This window comes from Rhamphochromis sp. 'chilingali' (assembly GCF_963969265.1).
Source record: "Rhamphochromis sp. 'chilingali' genome assembly, chromosome: 22".
NCBI classification, from domain to species: domain Eukaryota; kingdom Metazoa; phylum Chordata; class Actinopteri; order Cichliformes; family Cichlidae; genus Rhamphochromis; species Rhamphochromis sp. 'chilingali'.
Genome location: NC_137950.1, coordinates 12586560 through 12608034, shown reverse-complemented (window position 1 = coordinate 12608034; position 21475 = coordinate 12586560). Strand labels below are relative to the sequence as shown.

General features: G+C 42.5%; 3 protein-coding genes across 4 annotated transcripts; 1 reads left to right on the top strand and 2 right to left on the bottom strand.

Moving 5' to 3' along the window:
* Positions 1-42: 42 nt before the first annotated feature.
* Positions 43-2850, bottom strand: LOC308390938 (uncharacterized protein). Its single transcript, XM_080873309.1, has 6 exons — positions 2733-2850; positions 2436-2585; positions 2092-2185; positions 824-983; positions 484-636; positions 43-310 (listed from the first exon to the last, which is right to left on the bottom strand). Exons 2-6 carry the CDS (start codon positions 2558-2560, stop codon positions 129-131), a joined length of 714 nt encoding a protein of 237 aa, XP_080729435.1. The 5' UTR covers positions 2561-2585; positions 2733-2850; the 3' UTR covers positions 43-128.
* Positions 2816-12514, top strand: wdr24 (WD repeat domain 24). The gene is made up of 10 exons (XM_080873305.1): positions 2816-2871; positions 4574-5058; positions 5498-5675; positions 5819-6491; positions 7858-7970; positions 8059-8183; positions 8536-8640; positions 8759-9096; positions 9274-9458; positions 11890-12514. The coding sequence occupies exons 2-10, from the start codon at positions 4578-4580 to the stop codon at positions 12056-12058; spliced, it is 2367 nt and encodes a 788-aa protein (XP_080729431.1). The 5' UTR covers positions 2816-2871; positions 4574-4577; the 3' UTR covers positions 12059-12514.
* Positions 12515-12665: 151 nt separating this feature from the next.
* On the bottom strand, positions 12666-21394 carry anks3 (ankyrin repeat and sterile alpha motif domain containing 3). 2 transcript variants are annotated; one of them, XM_080873306.1, is made up of 16 exons: positions 21258-21394; positions 20722-20903; positions 20443-20641; positions 18907-19028; positions 18730-18811; positions 18408-18525; positions 18120-18281; positions 17267-17392; positions 16572-16687; positions 16338-16490; positions 16127-16251; positions 15558-15699; positions 15206-15464; positions 15065-15136; positions 14885-14976; positions 12666-14794 (listed from the first exon to the last, which is right to left on the bottom strand). In XM_080873306.1, the coding sequence occupies exons 2-15, from the start codon at positions 20886-20888 to the stop codon at positions 14894-14896; spliced, it is 1926 nt and encodes a 641-aa protein (XP_080729432.1). In that variant the 5' UTR covers positions 20889-20903; positions 21258-21394; the 3' UTR covers positions 12666-14794; positions 14885-14893. The 2 variants fall into 2 exon arrangements, with proteins under 2 accessions (XP_080729432.1, XP_080729433.1); XM_080873307.1 differs by having other exon boundaries at positions 18132-18281.
* Between the last annotated feature and the right edge of the window lie 81 nt (positions 21395-21475).

Below are 21475 nucleotides of genomic sequence, written 5' to 3'. Positions count from 1 at the left end.
TTATTTAACCGAGACACGTGATGGATTAGTCGATCCGCAACACTTTACCACAAAAAGGTTTTATTATCATTTTGGAAAAAGGAAAAAACTACAAATTTTAAATCGGCATTCATGTAAAATGTTCGGTTTTATGCAGATTTGAGTTTCTTTGTTGGTCTCTGGTCAGCTTCACTGTCGGAGCACTTCTTCCCCGCTGCGCTCCCCCTCACATCGATGTCCTTTAGAAGTTGGAGCTGCAGCTGTGTGGCAATGCTCATCGCCCACAAACACAGCTCCAGCCTGTGGGGCGTCCAGTCCTGCAGCGGATCCACTGAGGGGCGAGAGGCAATACAAAAGCTTTTTGGTAAAGCACTTTTACATAACACGACCATTCAAATATATAATAAAGGCATTAAAACGGCACATTAAACACAGGCCAATGTGGTATTTTAATGAGTAGTGTCTATACTGCAGATGACGACGTAACCAGCTTGGTGTCATTACCTCTGTTTAGTTTTTCGGTCCTCTCAGTCATCTTTTCCAGGTACACTGTGTAGTGCTTGGCGGTGTACTGGATGGGCTTCAGTCCCGGTACGCTCTCCATGGCTTCATCAGACATGAACGCAGCCTGTTCTGGAGCTCCCGCTGCTAACACAGCTGGAACAAGATGGACAGTCAGCCTCAAGCTACGCTGAACGCACCCATCGAGTGCATATACTTTTCTACACAGAGTACAGAGAGTTACAGCCTACTCAATCCAAGCACTGTTCTGTAAACTTGGAGAGGATCACAGAGAAATTTTCATACGTTTGTCTTCATATCCCAGAAAAGATAGTGTGCCGACCTGAAGCAGTGGCTGGACCGACTCCTTTCAGGGAGCTGAGCTCTGCGATGGCGGCCTGCACGTCAGGCAGAAGGGTGAAGGCCTTTCTGGAACATTTCTCCACTTCGTCCTCGCTGTTGGAAGCCACCAGCTGCTGCAGCCTCGGCCTGAACTTCCCTCTCTGCAGACAAGCCCACAGGGCCACTCAAGGACACATCTGATGAAGAGAGTGCTTTAACACTCTTCATGCTATTTCAAAGCTATACTACGTGTTTGAAGGAGTAATTACTGGTGCATGTGGTGAAATGTGTGAAACAGATGCACTTGTTAAGGAAGCAAGTGCTAAGGAAACATACAGAAGTACTCAGACTTTTACACACACTCACTATGGGCATAAATGTCATGGTGATTTTGGATTTTTAATGATTACTTTGAACTGTTGTTTTCCCAGGATATAATGATTGTACAGCATACATCTTTAATGATTTTAAAAAACAAGATCTGCCTCAAAGTCAGCACTTTCAAACTCAACTGAAATTTGTAGCCACCCACATGGACCAGCCAAATGCCTTTTAAAGAAAAGTTTTACGGTCAGTCAAGGCAAAGATTGAGCTATTTGATGACAATGACAAGAGCACAAGAGGTATGTAAAGGTGAGGTTATCTTATGCTAGAGATTTCTTCCTGTTAAAAGGAATTTTTTGTTTCCCACTGTTGCCAAAATGCAACAGTGGGAGATGAGAGAGACAGCCCCAACCATCATATGATGGTTGGGGCTCTCTCTGTTTTCTTTGTATTATTGTAGAGTCTTTAGTTTACAATATAAAGTGCATTAAGGCGAATGTTGTTGTGATTTGGCGCTCTATAAATAAAACTGAATTAAAAAGCAGGGACTGTGCCAGGAAGCCAACTAATTTAAATGAACTCTACCAATTCTGCCACGAAGAGTGATTACATATTCAGCCAGAATTATGCCAGAAGCATCTTGTTGAGGTTGACATTTAACCAAATATTAGTGGGGGTGTGTGTATAACCCTGACCCTGTGTGGGCAAGTGAAAATCCAAAATAATTTCAAACTTGTACACAATGTTCTTTTTTTTTTTAAGTCAATAAACGATGATGTACTATGTGCAATCATTCCACCCTGGAAAAAAGAACAGTCCAAAGAAATCATTAAAAGCCCCAAATCACCATGACATTCAAGCCCACAATAAAGGGACGTAAACCTCTAATCACACCTGAATGTCAAGTTTTCATTTTTGATTTGGAGTCCAGAAATAATAACTCACAGTGAGCTTCCACTCCATCAGTTTCTTTAGCTCTGATAGAGAGACGTGTTTGTCAGGCCGACTTGAAATCAGTGAGGGCAGCTCCTGTTGGTACCTGATCACACAGACACTGATTAGGATCTGTGTACCTTTCATCCTACAGTCAAAGCAAAGCCAACTCATCCAAGTTCAATTCAATTAAAAAAGCACATTCAATTTTAAATTAACAGTCATCAAGAGGAAATGGTGGTAAAACCAGGTCAGAAGGTATCCACTATACAACCCCAACTTCAGGTCCGCTCGCAACTTTCTGGAGACCTTTAAATCGCAACTGACATGGATAAAAAGGTGGAATAGGGGATTACCACCGCTCAAGGTCCAGCAGCTTCCCAGGTTTCTTGACTTTGGCCTTGGCCTCCACTACATCCCAGTATTTCTCATACACTTTCCTCCATGCGCCTGGCTCCTCACACGCAAACAGAGCGCTCATGACAGCAGAAAGCTCACACCATCACCTGCAAACACAGAAGCATTTATTTCACACAGCCAAATAAATAAATAACATTGAGCTTAACAAGTGTTGCTTTCGCCCTAATGTATTGCGGTGATTCAGAAAATATCACCTTTATTTTGAAGTACACATGACACAAAAACAAACCCACCCAGATCGTTTCTAACGTCTGCTCAGTAGTAAGTTTTTGCCGCGTGATGGTCGCTTCTGTTATTTCAGACGGAAATCCCGCGAGATGATAACAAAATACTACTTCCGGTGCTGCAAGAAGGCGAGCTTCACAGCACAAGGTTTGTTCTTAGAAGTTGTTGTATTTTACTTTATGCGCGTGAATTTTCTTAATCTGATAGCTTTTTAAATTATCTGTCAGACTGTTTAAATACTTGTAGCGTTTGCGCTTTGTCTTTACAGACCTGCTCGGCGACTGGTGCTAGCCAGCTAGCACTAGCATGTCATTCCAGTCATGTTTATGGTCAAAGTACAGAGAGTTCTGCAGCTTGTGGCCAACTTAGCAGGAGACGCGTAAACTATAAGCCAATTACTAGTCACAAATAGATGTGTAAAGACAAGTTTAGAAGTAACTATAAACACCAACAACACGTGGCATTAAGAAGGTGAACGGTTAAAGTGTTAGTATGCATAAACACTAGCCACATTGCCAGCTAGTGTGTGTTTATGTTACTTGGTGAAGTAAATCACGTGAGCACCAAGCGGCTACAAGTCGTAAGAGGATGAGTAGATCAAACAAACTCACAGGGTGAGCTTGTACTAAAAGCAGGATACGTAAGAGTATTTAGAAACTGCATGCACTTAAAGCAATAACGTGTCGGGTAGTGTAACTACACTGCAACATTTCAGAATGTCATTGCATTCTATAAACATTCACCGGCCACTTTATTAGGTGCACCTTGTTATTATCGGGTTGGAACCCGTTTCTACTTCAGAGGTGCTTTAATTAAAAGTGGCATAGAGTCAGAAGGTGCTGAAAACATTTCTCAGAGATGTTGGTCCATATTGACATGATAGCATCACAGAGTCACTGCGGATTGAACAGGTGCTCTAGTACACTGAGATTTGGTGACTGTGGAGACAAAGTGTGCCAAAAAAATCCCCCACGCCGATTAGACCTCCATCACCAGGCTAAAGCTTTGATACAAGGCAGGGTGTATCCATGCCAAATTCTGACCCTACCATCTAAATGTAAAAGCAGAAATTGAGACTGATTTTGTGAACCTGGTTGAATTTGAATTGTATCCTCAGTTTCCTGTTCTTTTATGACAGCAGTGGTACTCACAGTTAGTGGTCTTCTGCTGCTTCAAGGTTCGATGTGTTGTACATTCAGAGATGCTCTTCCGCATGGTCTAGTTGTGTTGGGCTGTTATTTCATATACTGTTTCCTTCCTATGAGCTCAGACCACTCTGATTATTATCCTCTGACATCAACAAGTAATTTTCACCCAGAGAGTCACTCACTTGGTAGTTTTTCTTTTTCAGACCATTCTCTTTAAACCCTAGAAAATCCCAGCTGGTCAGCAGTTTCAGAAATGCTCAGACCAGCCTGTCTGGCACCACCAACAATGCCACATTTAAAGTCATTTAAATCCACTTTCTGTCCTATTCTCATGCTCCGTTTGAACTGCAGCTGGTCATCTCCAAGAAAACAACATGCCTCAGTTCACTGAGTTGCTGCCATTGGCTGATTAGATATTTGCATTAATAAGCTGTTACACATGTTTAACTAACAGATGACATACATATGACACAGGTTATTATTGATTTGTGACATGCTGCCACCCAGTCTAGAAAGTGCTGAATGACTCTAACTTATTATTTTGCTTGAGTGCCACCTGCTGGTGGAGTCTAACAGCCTTATTGTAAGTTTGTATTTGTAGCTCTATACCTAATGCCTCATGTCACATTAACTGGGTTTGACCTGATAGCGGGGACAAAGTATATTGTCTTTACTATTATTGTTATTATTTTTTGCAACAGAAACATGGAAAAAATGTCAAGGGTCACCACAGCTCTTGGCAGCAATGCGATCAGTGGCAGAACCATGTTCTGCCACTTGGACGCACCGGCTAACGCGATCAGCGTGTGCCGTGATGCCACGCAGGTGGTTGTAGCAGGACGGAACATTTTTAAGATCTACGCACTCGAGGAGGAGCAGTTCGTGGAAAAACTGAATCTCCGCGTCGGCCGCAAACCGTCGCTGAACTTCAGCTGCGCCGATGTCATGTGGCATCAGATGGAGGAGAACCTGCTGGCCACGGCGGCCACCAACGGGGCGGTGGTGACGTGGAATCTGGGGAAACCCTCTCGCAACAAGCAGGACCAGCTATTTACTGAGCACAAGCGCACCGTCAACAAAGTGTGCTTCCACCCAACAGAGGTTTACATGCTGCTAAGTGGTTCACAGGACGGCTTCATGAAGTGCTTCGACTTGCGCAAGAAGGAGTCTGTGAGCACTTTCTCAGGTAATTTAGTTTGCAACAACTCTTTCATGTGTAATGTAACGTAAGTCTTTGCATGAAACAGTAGCGCTGTTTCTTCTTAATATGTTAAGAATATGTGAAGTGAGAACTTTACAATGCGTACACTACAGAACTCCCTCTATACTGACACCTTTGATGTCTGTGGTTCAGAGCTGTAAAGGGTTGGATTGCTGTAGTTGTGGTAGAGAGATACAAAATGTAGAATTTCTCACTAAACGGTGAAAATAAAATCATGTAATTAAAGAAATACTTTTTTTTTTCTTTACAGGAAAAGAGTGATTTAATGAAGAAGGAGTTAACTCCAGTTTTAGACTAATGACACTGAACTAATAACACTTTTATGGTTCACCTAATGTAATGAAGTCTTTCTCACTTATCAGAAGTAATGATGTCATCCCTTAACTTCCCCTGTTTCTTCTAGGTCAGTCAGAGAGTGTAAGGGACGTCCAGTTCAGCATGAAGGATTATTTCACATTTGCCGCATCCTTTGAAAATGGCAACGTGCAGCTGTGGGACATTAGACGACCGGACCGCTATGAAAGAATGTTCACTGCTCACACCGGTCCGGTGTTTTGCTGTGACTGGCATCCTGATGACAGGTAAGAAAAGAAATATGAGACACAAAATAAAAATTTTCAGCTTTTCCTTGCTAACATGTTTCTTGTAACCTTGTAGAGCAGTAGACCCATTTTTTGAAGCCTGAATTAACACAGTTGTCGCCGTTCACCTCATTTCATTTTAGGGGTTGGCTGGCAACGGGGGGCAGGGACAAGATGGTGAAGGTTTGGGACATGACCACTAACAGAGCCAAGGAGATCTACTGCGTCCAGACGATTGCTTCAGTGGCACGAGTTAAATGGCGACCTGAGAGAAAGTTTCATTTGGCCACCTGTTCCATGATGGTGGACCATAACATCTATGTGTGGGACATCCGCAGACCTTTTATTCCCTTTGCTACCTTTGAGGAACACAAGGATGTGACTACTGGAATTGTGTGGCGACACCAGCATGACCCTCATTTTCTGCTCTCTGGCTCTAAAGACAGTACGCTCTACCAGCATATGTTCAAGGATGCCACACGTCCTGTGGACAAGGCTAACCCAGAGGGCCTGTGCTTTGGACTGCTGGGTGACTTGGCTTTTGCAGCCAAGGAGAGTCTAATCACCAGTGATGCCAACAGAAAGCCGTACCCCGGAGGCGACCGCCGCTACCCCATGTTTTTCTTCAAGAAACCCGACCCGACAGAACAGTTTGCACATGTGTCCAGTGCTCTCAGCGTCTTTGAGACGGACTTGGACAGTCACCGCATGGACTGGTTTGTCAAGACGGCACAACTCTACCTCCTGAGCGGGAAGCCGTTTGCTGAGTTATGTGATCACAACGCCAAGGTGGCCCAGGAGCTTAAAAGACCTCAGGTCAGACCGATCGGCACAGGAACAAATCTGTTATGTACTGCTGTTTGTTAGTGATATGAGACGTGTAATGCAAGAGATTTATATATTAAGCTATTGAATATTTTCTGTTCAGTAACAACATCAGTGTTGAAAAAACAGATTTTTTTTCTTCGGCTTGTATTGGACGACATTGTGAAAAAGACTTTGGTCCTTTTAAATAATATTTTAGATCATAGTAAATTGGGCGATAGAGTAGCTGGCTGTGTGGAGTTTGCATATTCTCCCCTTTCAGACTGAAAACATGCAGGTGAGGTTACATCAAGGTTCCCAGTTGGCCATAGGTGTGCATGTGTTAACCCTGCAATGGACTGGTAACCCCACCTCTCACTCCAGTCCCACTATGACTCTGGAAGAGAGCGGATTATGCTAAATTTTGAACAATTGGATTAGCAGTCTCCTGTTAAAAATATTCATAATATCATAGAATATTCAGAAAACGTTTGTTACATCTAAAAAACTGGAACCAAAGGTTGTTAATCACTGAGACTTTTAAAGATTAATCCTTTGAGCTCAGATCAGACTGACTGTTCCAGTCACTCACTGCATCATTAAATACAGAGTAGATTATAATTTAAGAAAGGGGGTTAGAGCAGGAGTGTCAAACATAAGGCTCAGAGGCCAGAATCAACCCGCCAAAGATTCCAATCCGGTACACTGGACAGCTTTGGAAAATAAGGAGGAAGGCATAAATTTTGGAGTTTTAATTGTCTTTTAATACGCTTTTCAGCTCAGCTTTACCAAAGTAATTAAGTAATAGATGATTTTTTGTTTTTTTTAATGATCTACTGCAAAATTTCTGCAGTTAAAAAAAAAAAAAAAAAAAAAAAGTAAGACAAAAAAACTGGATATTTTCTCTCTTAAAAGAAACTAATTTTTTTCTTTTTCTGTAATTTTACACATTTATATCTTCCAATTATAAATCATCCTAACATTTCCTTCATTTACCACAGCAGAATTTTTTTGTCATGTAAAAATATTGTACAAATTTCTCCTCTTTTCTTATATTCAGCTATCTTAGAGTTTAACTATGTAGTTAAACTTCATGCTGATGGAAAGGCGAGTTTCACTGGCCTTGTAAATGAGTTTGCGATTCCTGGCTTAGAGTAATTGAGTCGTGTTTCATTCATTCTTTTATGAACATATTGTCTGCATTATTTAAAGTTAGGCCATATTAGCACACTGTAAGTAACACAAATGAACCTGTTGGATCTGTAACATAACGCTGAAATTGTTGCTGTGTTCCCCTTTAGGAAATACTACTGCAGTAACTCTCATTTGTAGTATATTTGCCGTGAATAATCACTTTTTTTTTGTATTTAAACCAAAGGTTTCCACTACATGGACAATGCTGAGAATAATGTTCTCTGACCCTGCAAACCTCGCTACACCCGGTCCCAACCACAACCTCGGTAAACTCGGCACCTTGCCTTTAATGAACAGGTAAACAGAGTTTTTTGTGCTCCATTCATGCGTACGATTATAGACTGAAAGGTAAAGTTTGTGTCTGTTGCTTTTTTGTTTTTTTTAGTTTCAGTTTGAAGGAGCTGGGTTCAGGGATGGGTGCGGAGAGCAGACTGGAGCGCAGTAAAGGTGAGAGCAGGCAGGACAACATCCACCTGGAGCCTGGGAACTCATACATCAGCAATAATGAAGGTGAGCTTTAAGAACGCTTGAGAGGCAGATCTGTGTGGGTTTAATTGGCACCAAAGTTATGTTCGCATGTGTCTGTGTCAACCGGACTTGTCACTGAACAGCCGTCTGTGGCGATGGCACGCAAAAGAAATCACTGTAGCGATGATGGTGCAGTATTTACAGAATATTAAAAAATAAGGTTATTAGTGAGGATTATTCTATATTGTTTGACTTTGACCATCATTATATGATCTGTCAAAGCATTCTTGTCACGTCTGAAGTACGGTCCAAACCCAAAGGATGTAGGCAAGTGGTTTCTTAGTAGTTCTTATAAACACCAACACTCATCACATTCAATTCCATTTTCTTCCAGAAAACGAGGAGACGGAAGGCAGCGAGGGCCATCCTGAGTATATGTTCGGCGATGCCGAGTTGGATGACGATGACCTCTATTCCATGGAGCACGACAACCAAACAGGTCAGTCACAGCGTCGCCTGCTCAGTAAGGGGTTGCCGATGTCAGCGCCTGCTATTTATAACAGTCTTCCTGCTCGGCGTCCTTTTGTCTCTTATCTGCGCCTCTATCGTTTCAACAGAGGAGCAGGAGTACACGCTGCCCCAGGAGGCCTTCCAGCTGCGCCACGAGATCGTGGATAACCTATCCGCTCCGGAGCACCTTCAGCAGGACAAGGCCGACTCCCCGCACGTCAGCGGCAACGAGGCCGAAGTCACCTGTTTGACACCCATCGAATCTTTCTCTCTCATCTCCATCTCCCAGCCGCTCTTCAGTCCACATCTGCCCGCCAGCTTCTTCTGCCCCATTGTGCGGGAGATGCTGAGTTACTACGCTGAGCAGGGCGATGTGCAGATGGCCGTGTCGGTGCTTATTGTTCTGGGGGATCGGATTCGCAAAGAGATCGATGACCTCACCCAGGTCAGTTAGTGAAACAAAAAACAACAACTCTGTTTTGTTAAATGTTAGAAACAAGTGAAATTTAGGCCTTTTATATGACTTTAAATTGTATTTGTAGCTTAAAAAACATCCAAGGTTAGCGATACAGTGACAGCACGGATTTCAGTCTGAGCAGTTACTTTTATTTTTCCGTTTCAGGAGCACTGGTACATGTCCTACATAGACCTGCTGCAGCGATTCGAGTTGTGGAACGTGTCCAATGAGGTCATCAAACTGAGCACGTGCAGCGCCATCACTTGCCTGAACCAGACATCAACTACACTTCACATCAACTGCAGCAACTGCAAGCGACCAATGAGCAACAAGGGCTGGATTTGTGACAGGTATGAACACTGTGGCACCGTTTCATTAAGGTGTATGTGCTGAAATAGTTCTGGGATGGTGTTTTGGGTTCGTATGGTCAGGATTAATTGGACCTGTTCCCAGTGAGCACTGGACTCTGGCTGGTTACCGATTCAGTTCATCAATAGAATTTTTAGTTGCTGTCCACTTTGGTGCCTCCATCTCTGCTTTTTGCAGATGATGTGGTTCTTCTGGTTTTATCAGACGATGACCTCCAGCTCTCTTTGCAGAAAAATGTGAAAAGGTGTGAATTAGGGCTGCCACAAACGATTATTTGGATAGTCGACTAGTCACCGATTATTTTTGCGATTAGTCGACTAATCAGATCATCATCCATTGGATGTAAAAGTACAGCTTATTGCACCAGCAGCATCTGCTCTAATATAACTATCATTAGCTTACAGCTTTAAGTGTTTAAGGTATGTGCTAACTAAAAATAAAGACAAGATGATAGTTTATTAAATTTTAATGAAATTTGCAGATTGTTTCGGTGAAGTTTAATAAACTCCTTGCTATCTAAAATATAACAGGACACCGGAGTAAATTCTGGAGCATCTCACACTTCTGATGATCAGTTGTCTGCTTGACGTTTATTCAGCTGTGTAAAAACTATAACTTTAATCTCAGACAAACCGATTTACTCAGGAACAAATAAAATACTAAAAAAAAAGCCAAACAATAACATTGTTAAGTTATCTAAGTGACTTATATATCATGTTTAACCTGAGTAGCGAAAGTCAGCGGTGGGTTTGAAAACGATTTGCCAGGAGTCCGGTGTTCTCACCGCGCTAGTGAGCCTAGCCCCCGGCTAGCTAACGAGCTAGTGGGTAACAAACGTCTCTGAAAACGTCGGAGCGCTTTTGAAAATATGTGGTGTCTTGATAAACTGAGCAGATATTTGAGGTTTACACAGCTACATTCTCGCCTGAAAATATGTTAACCATTTATTTTGTGACCCAGAAAGAATAATAAGAGTAATATTAAAACTAACTAGCTGCCGCCATTGTTGGAAACTGAGCTGGGCTGCGCTATGAATTCTGGGACACCGCTTCTTCTTCTTCGGGGTTTAACGGCAGCTGGCATCCTTGTACATGCAGTGCTGCCATCTTCTGTTTCAGTCCGTTATTACACTCTTAAATCCTGCTACTTATTCCTGCGTCTTTTGGGATCTTACAAAGCTTCAAACGACGCGTCGACTATTAAATTAGTCGTCGACGATTTTGATAGTCGACGTAATCGTGACTAGTCGACTAATCGTGGCAGCCCTAGTGTGAATAAGAATTAGCGCTTCAAAGTCTAAGGCCTCGGTTTAAATACCTCAGTGTCTTGTTCATGAGTGAGGGGAGAGTGGTGCAGTGACTTCCAAGTGTAGTGCCGCATCTGCTGCATCAGTTGTGGTGAAGAGTGAAGCTTTAGATCTCTGTTGCTACTTTAACCTGTGGCTACAAGCTCAGCGTGGTGACTGAAAGAATGACATTGGGGACAGAAGCGATGTAAATCAGTTTTCTCCAAAGGGTGGCTGAGCTTGATCCTTAAAGGTGGGGTCAGAAGGGGATGTTGAGCTGATACTCCTCCACACTGAAAGGAGTGACTTAAAGTTCGAGCACCTAATAAGGATGCTTCCTGGACGCTTCCAGATAAGTGTTCGGGGGGTGTCCAACCTGGAGAAGTCTTAAAGTGACCATAATTCCCTTACCGTTTATTAAAATGAAAATGGTTTTAGAAAGATGATATTTACAGGGTATTCGGTGCATCGTGGTAACATAAAACATTCACCATGTATCACTGTCTGAACACAGACAGAAAAATCCACCTAGATTTTGCCCTGTGTGCAGAGCAAATTGTGAGAAAATTTGAATGGTTCATGAAAGATGAATTATTTTGTAATTTTACAGATTACAAAATAAGTCCAGGCAGCCTGTATGATATTTGGGGGATCAAATGGTTAAGGTGGAAATGGGAGTAAATATCAAGCCTTTGTCTACAAGCTCCTCTGAATTTGGAAGTTATTATTTATATTAAAAACAAGAACACCATTTTCATTATTTTAAATTGTAATTTTCTTATGCTTGTCTGGAACAGGGCTTTCTTTTAAATGAGACATTGAGTTTCAGTGATATTATCTGTATAAATAAAGGTTTTACAAACTTGTCTTAAAGCAACAAAACTGCTTCTTTTTTCTCCTTTGGTTAGGAAGAATACCTGCTTGGCCTAAGTCTGTTATTATCATCATCATTCTGATTTAATAAAGACCACTAAAAAACCCAAACACCTATAAGTGATAGGGCAGTATGGACCAGTGAGTATACTGGGTGGGTTCCAGAGTTGCAGCTTGTATGTGCTGCGTGAGTGTTGGTTTCTCACGGACTGACAGGAATGAGCTCTGACAGCTGCCGTGTGTCTCTCCTTCAGGTGCCACCAGTGTGCCAGTGTATGCGCCGTGTGTCACCATGTGGTGAAGGGACTGTTCGTGTGGTGTCAGGGCTGCAGCCACGGTGGACATCTGGAGCACATGATGAACTGGCTCAAAAGCAGCGCTCACTGCCCTGCCGGCTGCGGTCACCTGTGCGAGTACACCTGAGCTGCTCACAACTACTGTTAACACAGCTGGTCCTCTGTGGGAGTGCGGGAAAACACACACACAAACAGCCAGACAAGATGTCTTTATCCTTCTACGTGGACCTGGAGTGTTTGCTCACCAGGAAAAAGGAGGACGGCTTTGAAGTGAGCTTAGACCAGAAAGAATCAGAGGTTTACATGTGTCTCCTGGACGGCTACGCAAGAACAAATACAATCACGTGTTCGCAAATGACGTTTGATTCTGTTTGTATGAGCAGAAGTTTATATACATGGATGCTGCTTTTTACAGTTTTTAACCCCAAATACTGCACAGGAAGAATTGTTTGCTCTTCTTCCTCTTTGTACATAATGTTTATTTTGAAGTACTGTAGATATTGGTGCATTAATTTATACTGGAGAGGAAACCTCTCTGTTCTAGCAGTATGTTAAAGCAATAAATACTAAATTGACACGTTGATTCTGAAGTGCTCATTATATAGAACATCCAATCTCAACGAGTCGGCCTGAATAAGCTCACATTCGAGGTAACCTGACCACACATTACTCCCATGGGGCCAGAAATCCCAACTGGCTGCCTGCCAGCATGTCTAGTCGCTAGTCCAGCAGCTAAACACACAGTGCGCTGGAGTGCATGATGTCGTTTGTGTCTCACATTTGGTGAGATTGAAAACGGATCAGAGTTGGAGCCAGCAGAGAGACTGCTTCTGCACTGATGAACCTCAACAAAACTGCTTTTTCTTGGGTCAGTTTTAAAGGTTTAGCCCGAAGGCAGCTGTTTGCTCATGTACATCTCAGAGATTTTTATCAGCCCAGTCCTAAGTAACTGTACATCATTTTGGACACCCCTGTGACTTCAGGTGTTATAGATGATAGTCCTCCGCTCACTGATCTTGTCTACTGTACATTTAATAAACAAACTAGTGATGTAGGGAGCCTCACACATTAGTGTTTAAACAGGGAATACTACATAATTTCAGATCAGACATAGACATACCTGAACGTCATCTTTTTCTACACTTATAGTTTTACCTCAGCTAAGATGCACATTTTAATAGTGACGTAGATACTCGACTGGCAGTTCTGCCAAAAAAAAAAAAAAATTAAGACTGGGACTTTAGCCAGGTGTTTAAAGTTTGCTTATGTCACATTTTTCCATCTGAAGTAACAGGAGCTGTCCTGCTGTGAGAGGAGAGCAGTGATGTGTGAAGGCTGTGCTTATTGAAAAACCTGCAGGCTAAAAATCGGCCAACATCCACAATGTGCCAGAATTGCAGCTAAGCAGTAAGTGTCACTATTCCTGAACTAGCGCCAAGGCCTCAGGCACAGTAGTGGATTTTCAGATGAGACATTTGATAATCAGACGGGTATTCCCTGACCCCGAGGCGCAGCCTGTGCAGAAGCGCCCTGTAGTGTTGACAGATTAAATATTGACCACACAAATAGACTCGTTTTAACCACCACATAAATGTCATTTTAGCACCAAATCTTATACTTATAAATCATCTCAAGGCACTTTATAGTGTAAGAAAGCCTGGAGTGTGTGAGTCATACATCAAATACAGAAGTGACGAGAGTGATTCAGGGTTTAAGAGGAAGACTCTGAAGACCTTTGCATACATCCCAGAACACAAACTCCCAACGAGCACCGCAAATCCCAATAAGAGTGTTAGAATGAAATAAAAATTAAATTTGGGCACCTTTACTCCAAATTTACTTTTTTTTTTTGCCAAATAATTTATCACATAATTAAAACTGCTGTGGACAAAGTCCTTCAAGTTTGGTTTATGATTACATCCTAAAATATCTGTACAGGTAGGCAGGTTTTAACTGATATTCAAATACAGAAATTCTTTTTAGTTTTGGGGATTTATCAGTCTCCGTAGCTCAGTGTCTACATATGCAGAGTAATAATGCGTCGCTGTAACACTGAAGGACCTATAATGCTTTTCCTTGTGTGTGCTATCATACTATTACCACAGGGGGTGCTCACATCTTTCAGTCTTGGGTCTTTCTGTTGATACAAAGACCTGCGTGTGAGTACAGCAGCCTCACGCCTCATGTTTAAACCTTGGATGGTGTCCTCAAAAGTATAGGCTAAAGCGGTCTAGTATATACAAAAATTATTCCAACTCCTGCATAACCAAAATATGCAGTTTGAAATGTGCATAATAGACCCACTTTAATATCTTCTCTGTTCTTTAAACGGCATTCGGCAGGACATTATTTTCAAAAACATAACAAATGACAAGATTTCATTCAAATAAACTGCAGAGCTCATTTTAAGTTTGACTACTAACCTGCTTTTATAATCTAACTCTCCATCTGGTGGTATAAACATCACTTCAACCACATTTCATACTTTTGAGTACAGTTGCGTAGAAATATCACAGTATTACAACCCCTGATCCACGATTTCCTCCATCACCTCTGTCCCCTCCATCACCGCATTTTCACAGCCCATCTACAGCAGTCCACAAACACCAGCACAGGCAAGTCAGGGTCAGGTACACTTGTGCCTGCTTGTCATTTTCCTGCAGCAGCTGCGCCACCCTTGTTAGCCTCGTCCACATCTGGCGAGCTCTGGCCCATCAGCCAATCCCGGATGATCCGCAGAGAGGCTTCGCTCCCCCGAGCCGCTCTGGCCCTGGCGTGGCTGGCCTCGTATTTGGCCTTCTCCCATTTCAGTGACATTGTTCAGGGTGGCGAATCACCCTCCGTCAAGTGCTCCAAAAAGGTCCTTTAAAAATATGACAATAGCAAATTATGTTCAGCTATTTCAGATGCTAAAAAGCTCCTCAAATCTTCTGTGCATGCGAGCTTGTGTCACCTGAAAAGCTTAGGGTCGTTCCCAGCTATCTGAGACTTTTTCTGGGGCACTCAGTCGCCTCAGATTCTGAAGCAGCGTTTGCAGACTTCCAGCTGTAATGATGTAACACGCGGGCAACGCCATTATACTTGAGTCACTGCACTAAACCTCTTAAAATCACTGAGTATTAAACCTTCTTACCCAGTTCTTCTTCATACAAATCCATCTTCTTCATCAGCTCTTGAATACTGGAACACGTCGCTCCCTCCCCAGCTACAAAAAAGAAATTAAAAAAGTCACCGTTTGTAAACCCAAAAATTAGCACAGTCCACCTCAACTCACCTTTAACACCTGTTCCTTCCCCAGCAGTGGCAGAGCTGCTGATCCCATCTGTGGTCAAACAGGAGATCAGTTCACCGCGGCATGCCCTTTCCTTCCCCAGCATGGCACTCATGTTTTGAGCCAGCCTGTGGTTCTCCACCAACTCAGCATGGACCTTCTTCCATGCCATTTTGTCCTCCATTAGACATCCCTCCATTACTGTGCGCAGCTCCTTCTCCTGAGACACCTGGCTCTGCAGGCTCTCAACCTCCTCACAGCGCTGCGAAGGTGAGAAAAACATATGCAAAAGCTTTTCAGCAAGGTGAGAACAACCCAAGTCACAAATCTCACACTTGCAGTGTTTCATGTTTACCTTGTGTAGCTGAATGGCCATCTCTTGCATCTCAGCCTCGAGCTGGTCGGCGTAAGCCTGTTCCAGAGCATCGCTGGGTGGTCGAGCGTTGCTGTGCCACCTCGCAATGGCTGAAGTCATTTTGCGTTTGGGTCCAAACAGACTGGAGGACAGAACAGAGTTTCAAAACATGAGACCACAAACATGGATCATCTGAAATGAGGGAAGGTTTACAAGATGGTACTGAGACGTGTTATGATGTATGGTTTGGAGACGGTGACAATAAGACAAGAGGCCGAGCTGAAGATGCTAAGATTATGATTGGGAGTGAGGGTCAGGATTAGAGAGTACATCAAAGGAAAAGGTCAGAGTGAGAGTTTTGGACACAAAGGCTGATATGGTTTGGACATGAGCAGAGGAGCCTGAGTGGATATACTGACAAAGGATGCAAACGACGAAGCTGCCAGGCAGGAGGAAAAAATAAACAGAAGGCAGAAGATGATGTTAGGGATAGGGTGAGACAGAGGCAGATGGTCCGCTATGGCAACCCCTATAGGGAACAGCACAAAGAGGAAGAAGCGGCATCTTACGTAATCCCTATTTCTTTGAGATCATTTTCTGTCAGGGTGAGAAAGATCCGCAGGTCTATGTCTTGCTCTTCAAGTAACGGAAGATACTTCGAGAAGCCGATTTGCTCCAAGAACTCTGCCAGATCCTACATGAAGATGAGATTTTAGTCCTTGCCAGGAACTCAAGGAAATCTGAATAAACGTACTGAAACCTGAACAAACACAAACATGCCTTTGGGCCAGTGTAGGAAGGCGGAAGACCAGCGCCACAGTTTGATGTCCTGCTGGAGTGAGCTCCATCGCTGTTCCCGTGGCGAGTCTTGCCTTTTGAGTGATGACCCTTATTTACTCTGCGAATGCTGCTCTTTTTACACTGGTCAGAGTCCTGATGGAGAAAGATGCAATTATTTATCACGAGACACTGACGAACACAGTTTGCGTCCAAACTGCAGGCTCTTCTGTTCACCTCGTTACTCTCAACAGAGCCTTCCCAGTTGAGGCCGATCACATGAGGCAGGCCTTCGCTGCTGCTGCTGCTGCTCCTCATGGTGGGCATGTCATGGTCAAAGAATGGACTGTCATCTTCAGTCATGTTGAGAAAAAACACAAACAAAGTTTGCACTCAAGTTTCGTATTTTTTGGGAGAAAACTGGTAAGTTTTCTCCAACAAACACAGAAGTTCTCTCAGACCTCCCCCCTCCTGCTGCATCTGAAACAGCTGTCTGACGCTCCAATTATATTCCTTATTCATACAGATGTATCAAACCACACAGTTTTTGTTGTATTTTTTCAGGTGACAGCTGAAAAAAAAAATAAGACCTAAAACACAAGTTCACATTTCTGGTAGAATTCCTGTATTATTTGAAATTAAGTTGGATACATAATGACTGTGTGGACGCTGCTGAAATTACTTTTTCTTCTTCTGGTTTTTTTTTTTGGTTTTGTTTTTTTAAAGAAAGTTTGCTTTGACACACATTCATATTTCACAGTCAACTAGACGCTCTTCTCCGTATTTACCGGTTGCCATGGTGACTCAGACCCCCACACACATGCATCCAGAGTTGATTTAACTAACTCCCATCAGGTTTGTAAAAAATCAGAGTCTCAGAGGTTATTTTTGGGTTTGTTTTTTGTTTTTTTAAATCACCCACACAGACACACCTCTGCTGCTGTTGCTCTGGCCATCCAGTTCATTGATAGGCGAAGTCACATCACGGTAGCAGAGACCCTCACTCTGTTCCCCAATGCCACGAAACATCATGTACCCTGGCAGGGCGGCAGGAGGATCTGTGAGGGCAAATGTGACATTAACGACACACAGCTATTATTATAAACGGAAGCATGAATAATGTGCTCTACTTTACAGGGAAAAAATGCTTTCCACCCTCACATTTATAATTTTAATTTTTAACCTTTTTGGTTTCAGCAAGCATTTTGCTGAGCACAGTAATGCAGGAACACATGATCACTTAAAGCTTGCCCTCATTACTTTGGAAGGATGTCACACCTGCTGTCACTGTTTTTTTTGTTTACCAATGTAATAAACATAATAAGAGTCAGATGAAATATAATGACCTAAAAGACCAATTTTGAAAAGTTGAATGTAAAACATCTACATTGTATCTGCTGTAAGTGCAAGTGACCCCTAGTGGTGAATTCATGTAGCTACAATTTTAAATGTGTATGCGTAAATACCTGTGATAATAAAGAGATTGTAACTCAAAACAAATCACATTAAAGCACAGCAATTTTTAAAAACGTAATAAAAATGAATCTAATTTTTTTCTACCAATCTTAAAAATAACCACCTAGAGCAGATTTACCTGAAATGTAAGGCACTTTAAGACCTTTATTTCTTATACTTTAATTTTAGACTTTCTAAGGACCTGTGGGAACCCTTAGAAACAGCTTTTTTTCTTTTTTTTTTAAATGCAATTTAACTTCATAACTAGAACAAATGTGGTGTTTAAAGTGTGGCTCAGCACAGATACGGGTTGAAGACCGGATGTTTTACATGACACTGTACCACACAGTTTGCTGGTGCCTCCTACTCGAAACTTGGCGATGGCCTGAGGCCCATCGTGGATGCTGATGCCTTTAGCTCGGTTTCGGCTGGACCGTATCCTCGGTGGTGCGCTGTCCGAGTCCTCGGAGGAGCTCAGATCTTCAAAGTGTCCTGACAAATCAGAACACACGTACCAACCCCCCCCCCACCCAAAAAAAAATATCCCCAAAAAACATTAGAAATTAAAAGACAATGAAAGACGTAGTAAAGACAGAAATTTTAGATTTAAACAAGTACCTGGTTTCATTCTTGGAGAACGTGAGTCAATGAGGCTGACAATTTTGGTATAGCCGTACATCATAGCCAGAGCACGCGCTGTCTCACCTTTGGCGTTGCGTTCATCCACTTTAACTTTCTGAAAATTCAAAGGATTACCAAATTGTGAGTGTGCGAGTTATGTCAGTTACATTTTCCAGTGATGTGGCTCCATCTTTTTAGATGTTGAAGAGGTACAGGAGATGTAGATGTGGCAAAAAAAAAAAAAAGGAGAATGACATGGTCTGGCTCATAACCACTTGCACTCACACACAAGTATGTTCCAGCACAGTAACCTACTCACATGATCAAGTAAGTACTGAACAATGATTTCATGCCCAGAAGCAGCAGCCTCCATCAGTGGCGTGAAGCCAGAACCTGGCTCCCTGTGTATGAGGGAAGAGTCATGAAAATCTCAAAAGTGTGAACAGATCGTTATTTTTTTTTTGATGGTCTTTTTAGAGCAAATAAAGACACTCACTTGACATTGGCGTCAGCATTGTTATCTAGCAGGAACTTGACCATCTGTTGGTGGCCTGTGCTTGTGCAGTGGAACAGAGCGGTCCAGCCTACAGAGTCCTTCAACTCCAAATCGGCCCCTTGCTTTTTGGGTTTTAAAATGGAAAAAAAAGAAGAAGAAAAGAAAAAAAAAATGCTGAATGTTCACAATAAAATTTAAAGCTCAAAAAGAGTGCTGAATCTAAACCCAAGGCCAGATTTACTAAACCGGGCAAAATTACACACGAGCAGTATTGATGATAGGTGTGGTTCGTTTTAGAGCCGATTTTTAAAACACGTCTTCAAAACACAGGCAGTTATTTTCAATATCATACAGAAAAAACATTGACATTGCTACCCCTCAGCCTCCTGCTTCAAGTGACATCCTTGAGTTATTGCATTCACAAGAAAATTCGACCTCTAACCCTTGACCTTGAGGTTGAGGTCACTGAGATTCAAACTCATCCAAGACAACGCCCTGTCATCCTTTTATGGCTGAGGGGTAAAAATAGAGAGTTTTTACACACTGGCAGTGTAAAATTAGTCCTTTAAAAATATTTTCATCTTTTCGTAATGCAGTCGTTCACACAGACTGTAGTTTCACTGGGCAAATTTGCAAATTAACACATCTGACCAATCAGACCACCTCACTTGGCAACATTCGGAATTTGAATTCTTAATTTCATGTCGTTTTTTTGCAACGTGCTTGATTTGTAGAGGTCTTAAGCCTTTCCCCCCACCTCCTGAAATAAATATCAGCACAATTAGGAGTAAATTGCATGTCACAAATGTTATCAGATCAGTTTGCACACCTGATTTTATATTTTGCCCGTGACAAAGGATCTTCCAGAAATACATATGGAACCGGATCAGTCACAAAAATCTTATCCCTGTGCTCTCTTTGTAAATTAAAAGACTGATTTAGACCAAGTAAATCTGGCCCTATATATAAATTACAATAGCCTGTTTTAGGGGCACCAAGCTTTAAAAATCAGAGGTCCTTTGATATTACAAAATGCAGGCACTTTAACAAGAACCAAGAAAGGTAGACTAAGATGCTCAGTCAGTCCCCATATATATAATATAATATAATATAAAGATCCAAATGCACTGGAAATGCACAGTGGCAAAAAGAAGCTGCTGCTGTTTAACCTCTAAGACAAAGGTTACACGTGGGTAGGCTGTGAGAACACATAACCCCCTGTGGCCTGACATACCCTTCAGAGAAGTGATGCTCACAGACTAAAAGACCGCATGCAAGTGTGCCTTGTGTATTATTTGCCGTTTTAACTTGTCATTATGACTGCTGGGGTTTATTTTGCATCGTTTTTGGATGGATCTACCCTTAAGTTACAGTCCATCTGCTTCTCATCTAATTCTTGGAGCTTATTTTAACTTATTTGCTTTCTGTCTCTTTTCAAACTCTTTTTGTCATTCTGATGTTTCATCATCACAAATCTCTGTGCCATTGTTTTGTCTCCTTACCACCCCCCACCCCCCATTCAGGGTGATTCTGTACCTGAAGCAGAAAGTATGCGATACTTTCGTTCCCACAGCTTGCGGCCAACATGAGGGGTGTGAGTCCTTTGGCGGTGGTGGAATTTACATTCACACGGGCCTCCAGCAGCAAATTTGCAATGTTGTCGTGACCAATGTAGGACGCATACATAAGTGGGGTCCATCCTCCAATGTTCTTACCATCCAGGTCCACTTCACGCCTGAAAGCACACACAGTTATGTGAATAAGCTGTGGAATATATTAGCCCGTGTGGAAATATTGGTATTAAGAGGCCCTCACTTTTTAATGCACTCAGCCACCACGTCGTACTGGCCGATGGAGCAGGCGGTGTGAAGGTCCAGAGGGACATCCAGCTCCTCAGCTCGCAGCAGGGAGTCACCCAGCCACAGGGAGAGGCTGGCACCCAGCTGTTCTGACTCACTGGCGTCATCGCTTAACTCGGACATCTTCACTCTTTTCTCCTGGGAAACAGAGACACCATAAACTGCTCTAAACAAACCGCAACGCCCTGGTTTCACACTTTAAAACCAGGGGCTTACGAGCCTGCAAGCAGCCCTAAATGCTGTAGCTTCAGATGATGGAAAATATAAACAATGCTGACTTATACAAGCTCACGAATAGCGGCTACTTTAAAGCTAACGGTAATTTCACAGGGCTCACTCCTCTGGCTAATTTAGCTTAGCGAGGTGAGCGTCTAAACCTTTGGTCTCAATAATAAAACCAACACAGTGAGCTAAACTAATTAAATGCACAGAAGAAAACAGAAGCAAAAGAGTATTTCAGAGTGCAGAAAAACATAACGAGTTCAAACTTACAGTCAGCAGGTAGTTTGTTCTCTCAGCAGCCGAAACTTTTCTAAATGTGTGTCACACTCTAATGTGTCCGCGCTGAGCCTTGCACCACCCTATCCTGTCTGAGAGACACTTTAAAGGGAAAATATGAGGAATCACGCTTCCTTAAACGGGAAATAAACACAGGAATGTATGTTCTTTACACAAACTCTTGATTCATGTTTGCTCTCAAGGTCAACTTC

What these genes read in the sequence shown, in the direction of transcription:
- LOC308390938 (XM_080873309.1), bottom strand. Translation starts at nt 2,560, where the DNA reads ATGAGCGCTCTGTTTGCGTGTGAGGAGCCAGGCGCATGGAGGAAAGTG. An exon ending in CGGTCCAGCCACTGCTTCAG is followed by an intron (nt 637 to 823) that starts GTCGGCACACTA and finishes ATCTTGTTCCAG; the next exon opens with CTGTGTTAGCAGCGGGAGCT. An exon ending in GACCGAAAAACTAAACAGAG is followed by an intron (nt 311 to 483) that starts GTAATGACACCA and finishes CTCGCCCCTCAG; the next exon opens with TGGATCCGCTGCAGGACTGG.
- wdr24 (XM_080873305.1), top strand. Translation starts at nt 4,578, where the DNA reads ATGGAAAAAATGTCAAGGGTCACCACAGCTCTTGGCAGCAATGCGATC. An exon ending in GACTGGCATCCTGATGACAG is followed by an intron (nt 5,676 to 5,818) that starts GTAAGAAAAGAA and finishes ATTTCATTTTAG; the next exon opens with GGGTTGGCTGGCAACGGGGG. An exon ending in ATACATCAGCAATAATGAAG is followed by an intron (nt 8,184 to 8,535) that starts GTGAGCTTTAAG and finishes ATTTTCTTCCAG; the next exon opens with AAAACGAGGAGACGGAAGGC.
- anks3 (XM_080873306.1), bottom strand. Translation starts at nt 20,888, where the DNA reads ATGTCCGAGTTAAGCGATGACGCCAGTGAGTCAGAACAGCTGGGTGCC. An exon ending in GCTCTGTTGAGAGTAACGAG is followed by an intron (nt 16,491 to 16,571) that starts GTGAACAGAAGA and finishes TTTCTCCATCAG; the next exon opens with GACTCTGACCAGTGTAAAAA. An exon ending in GGAAGGAACAGGTGTTAAAG is followed by an intron (nt 15,137 to 15,205) that starts GTGAGTTGAGGT and finishes TCTTTTTTGTAG; the next exon opens with CTGGGGAGGGAGCGACGTGT.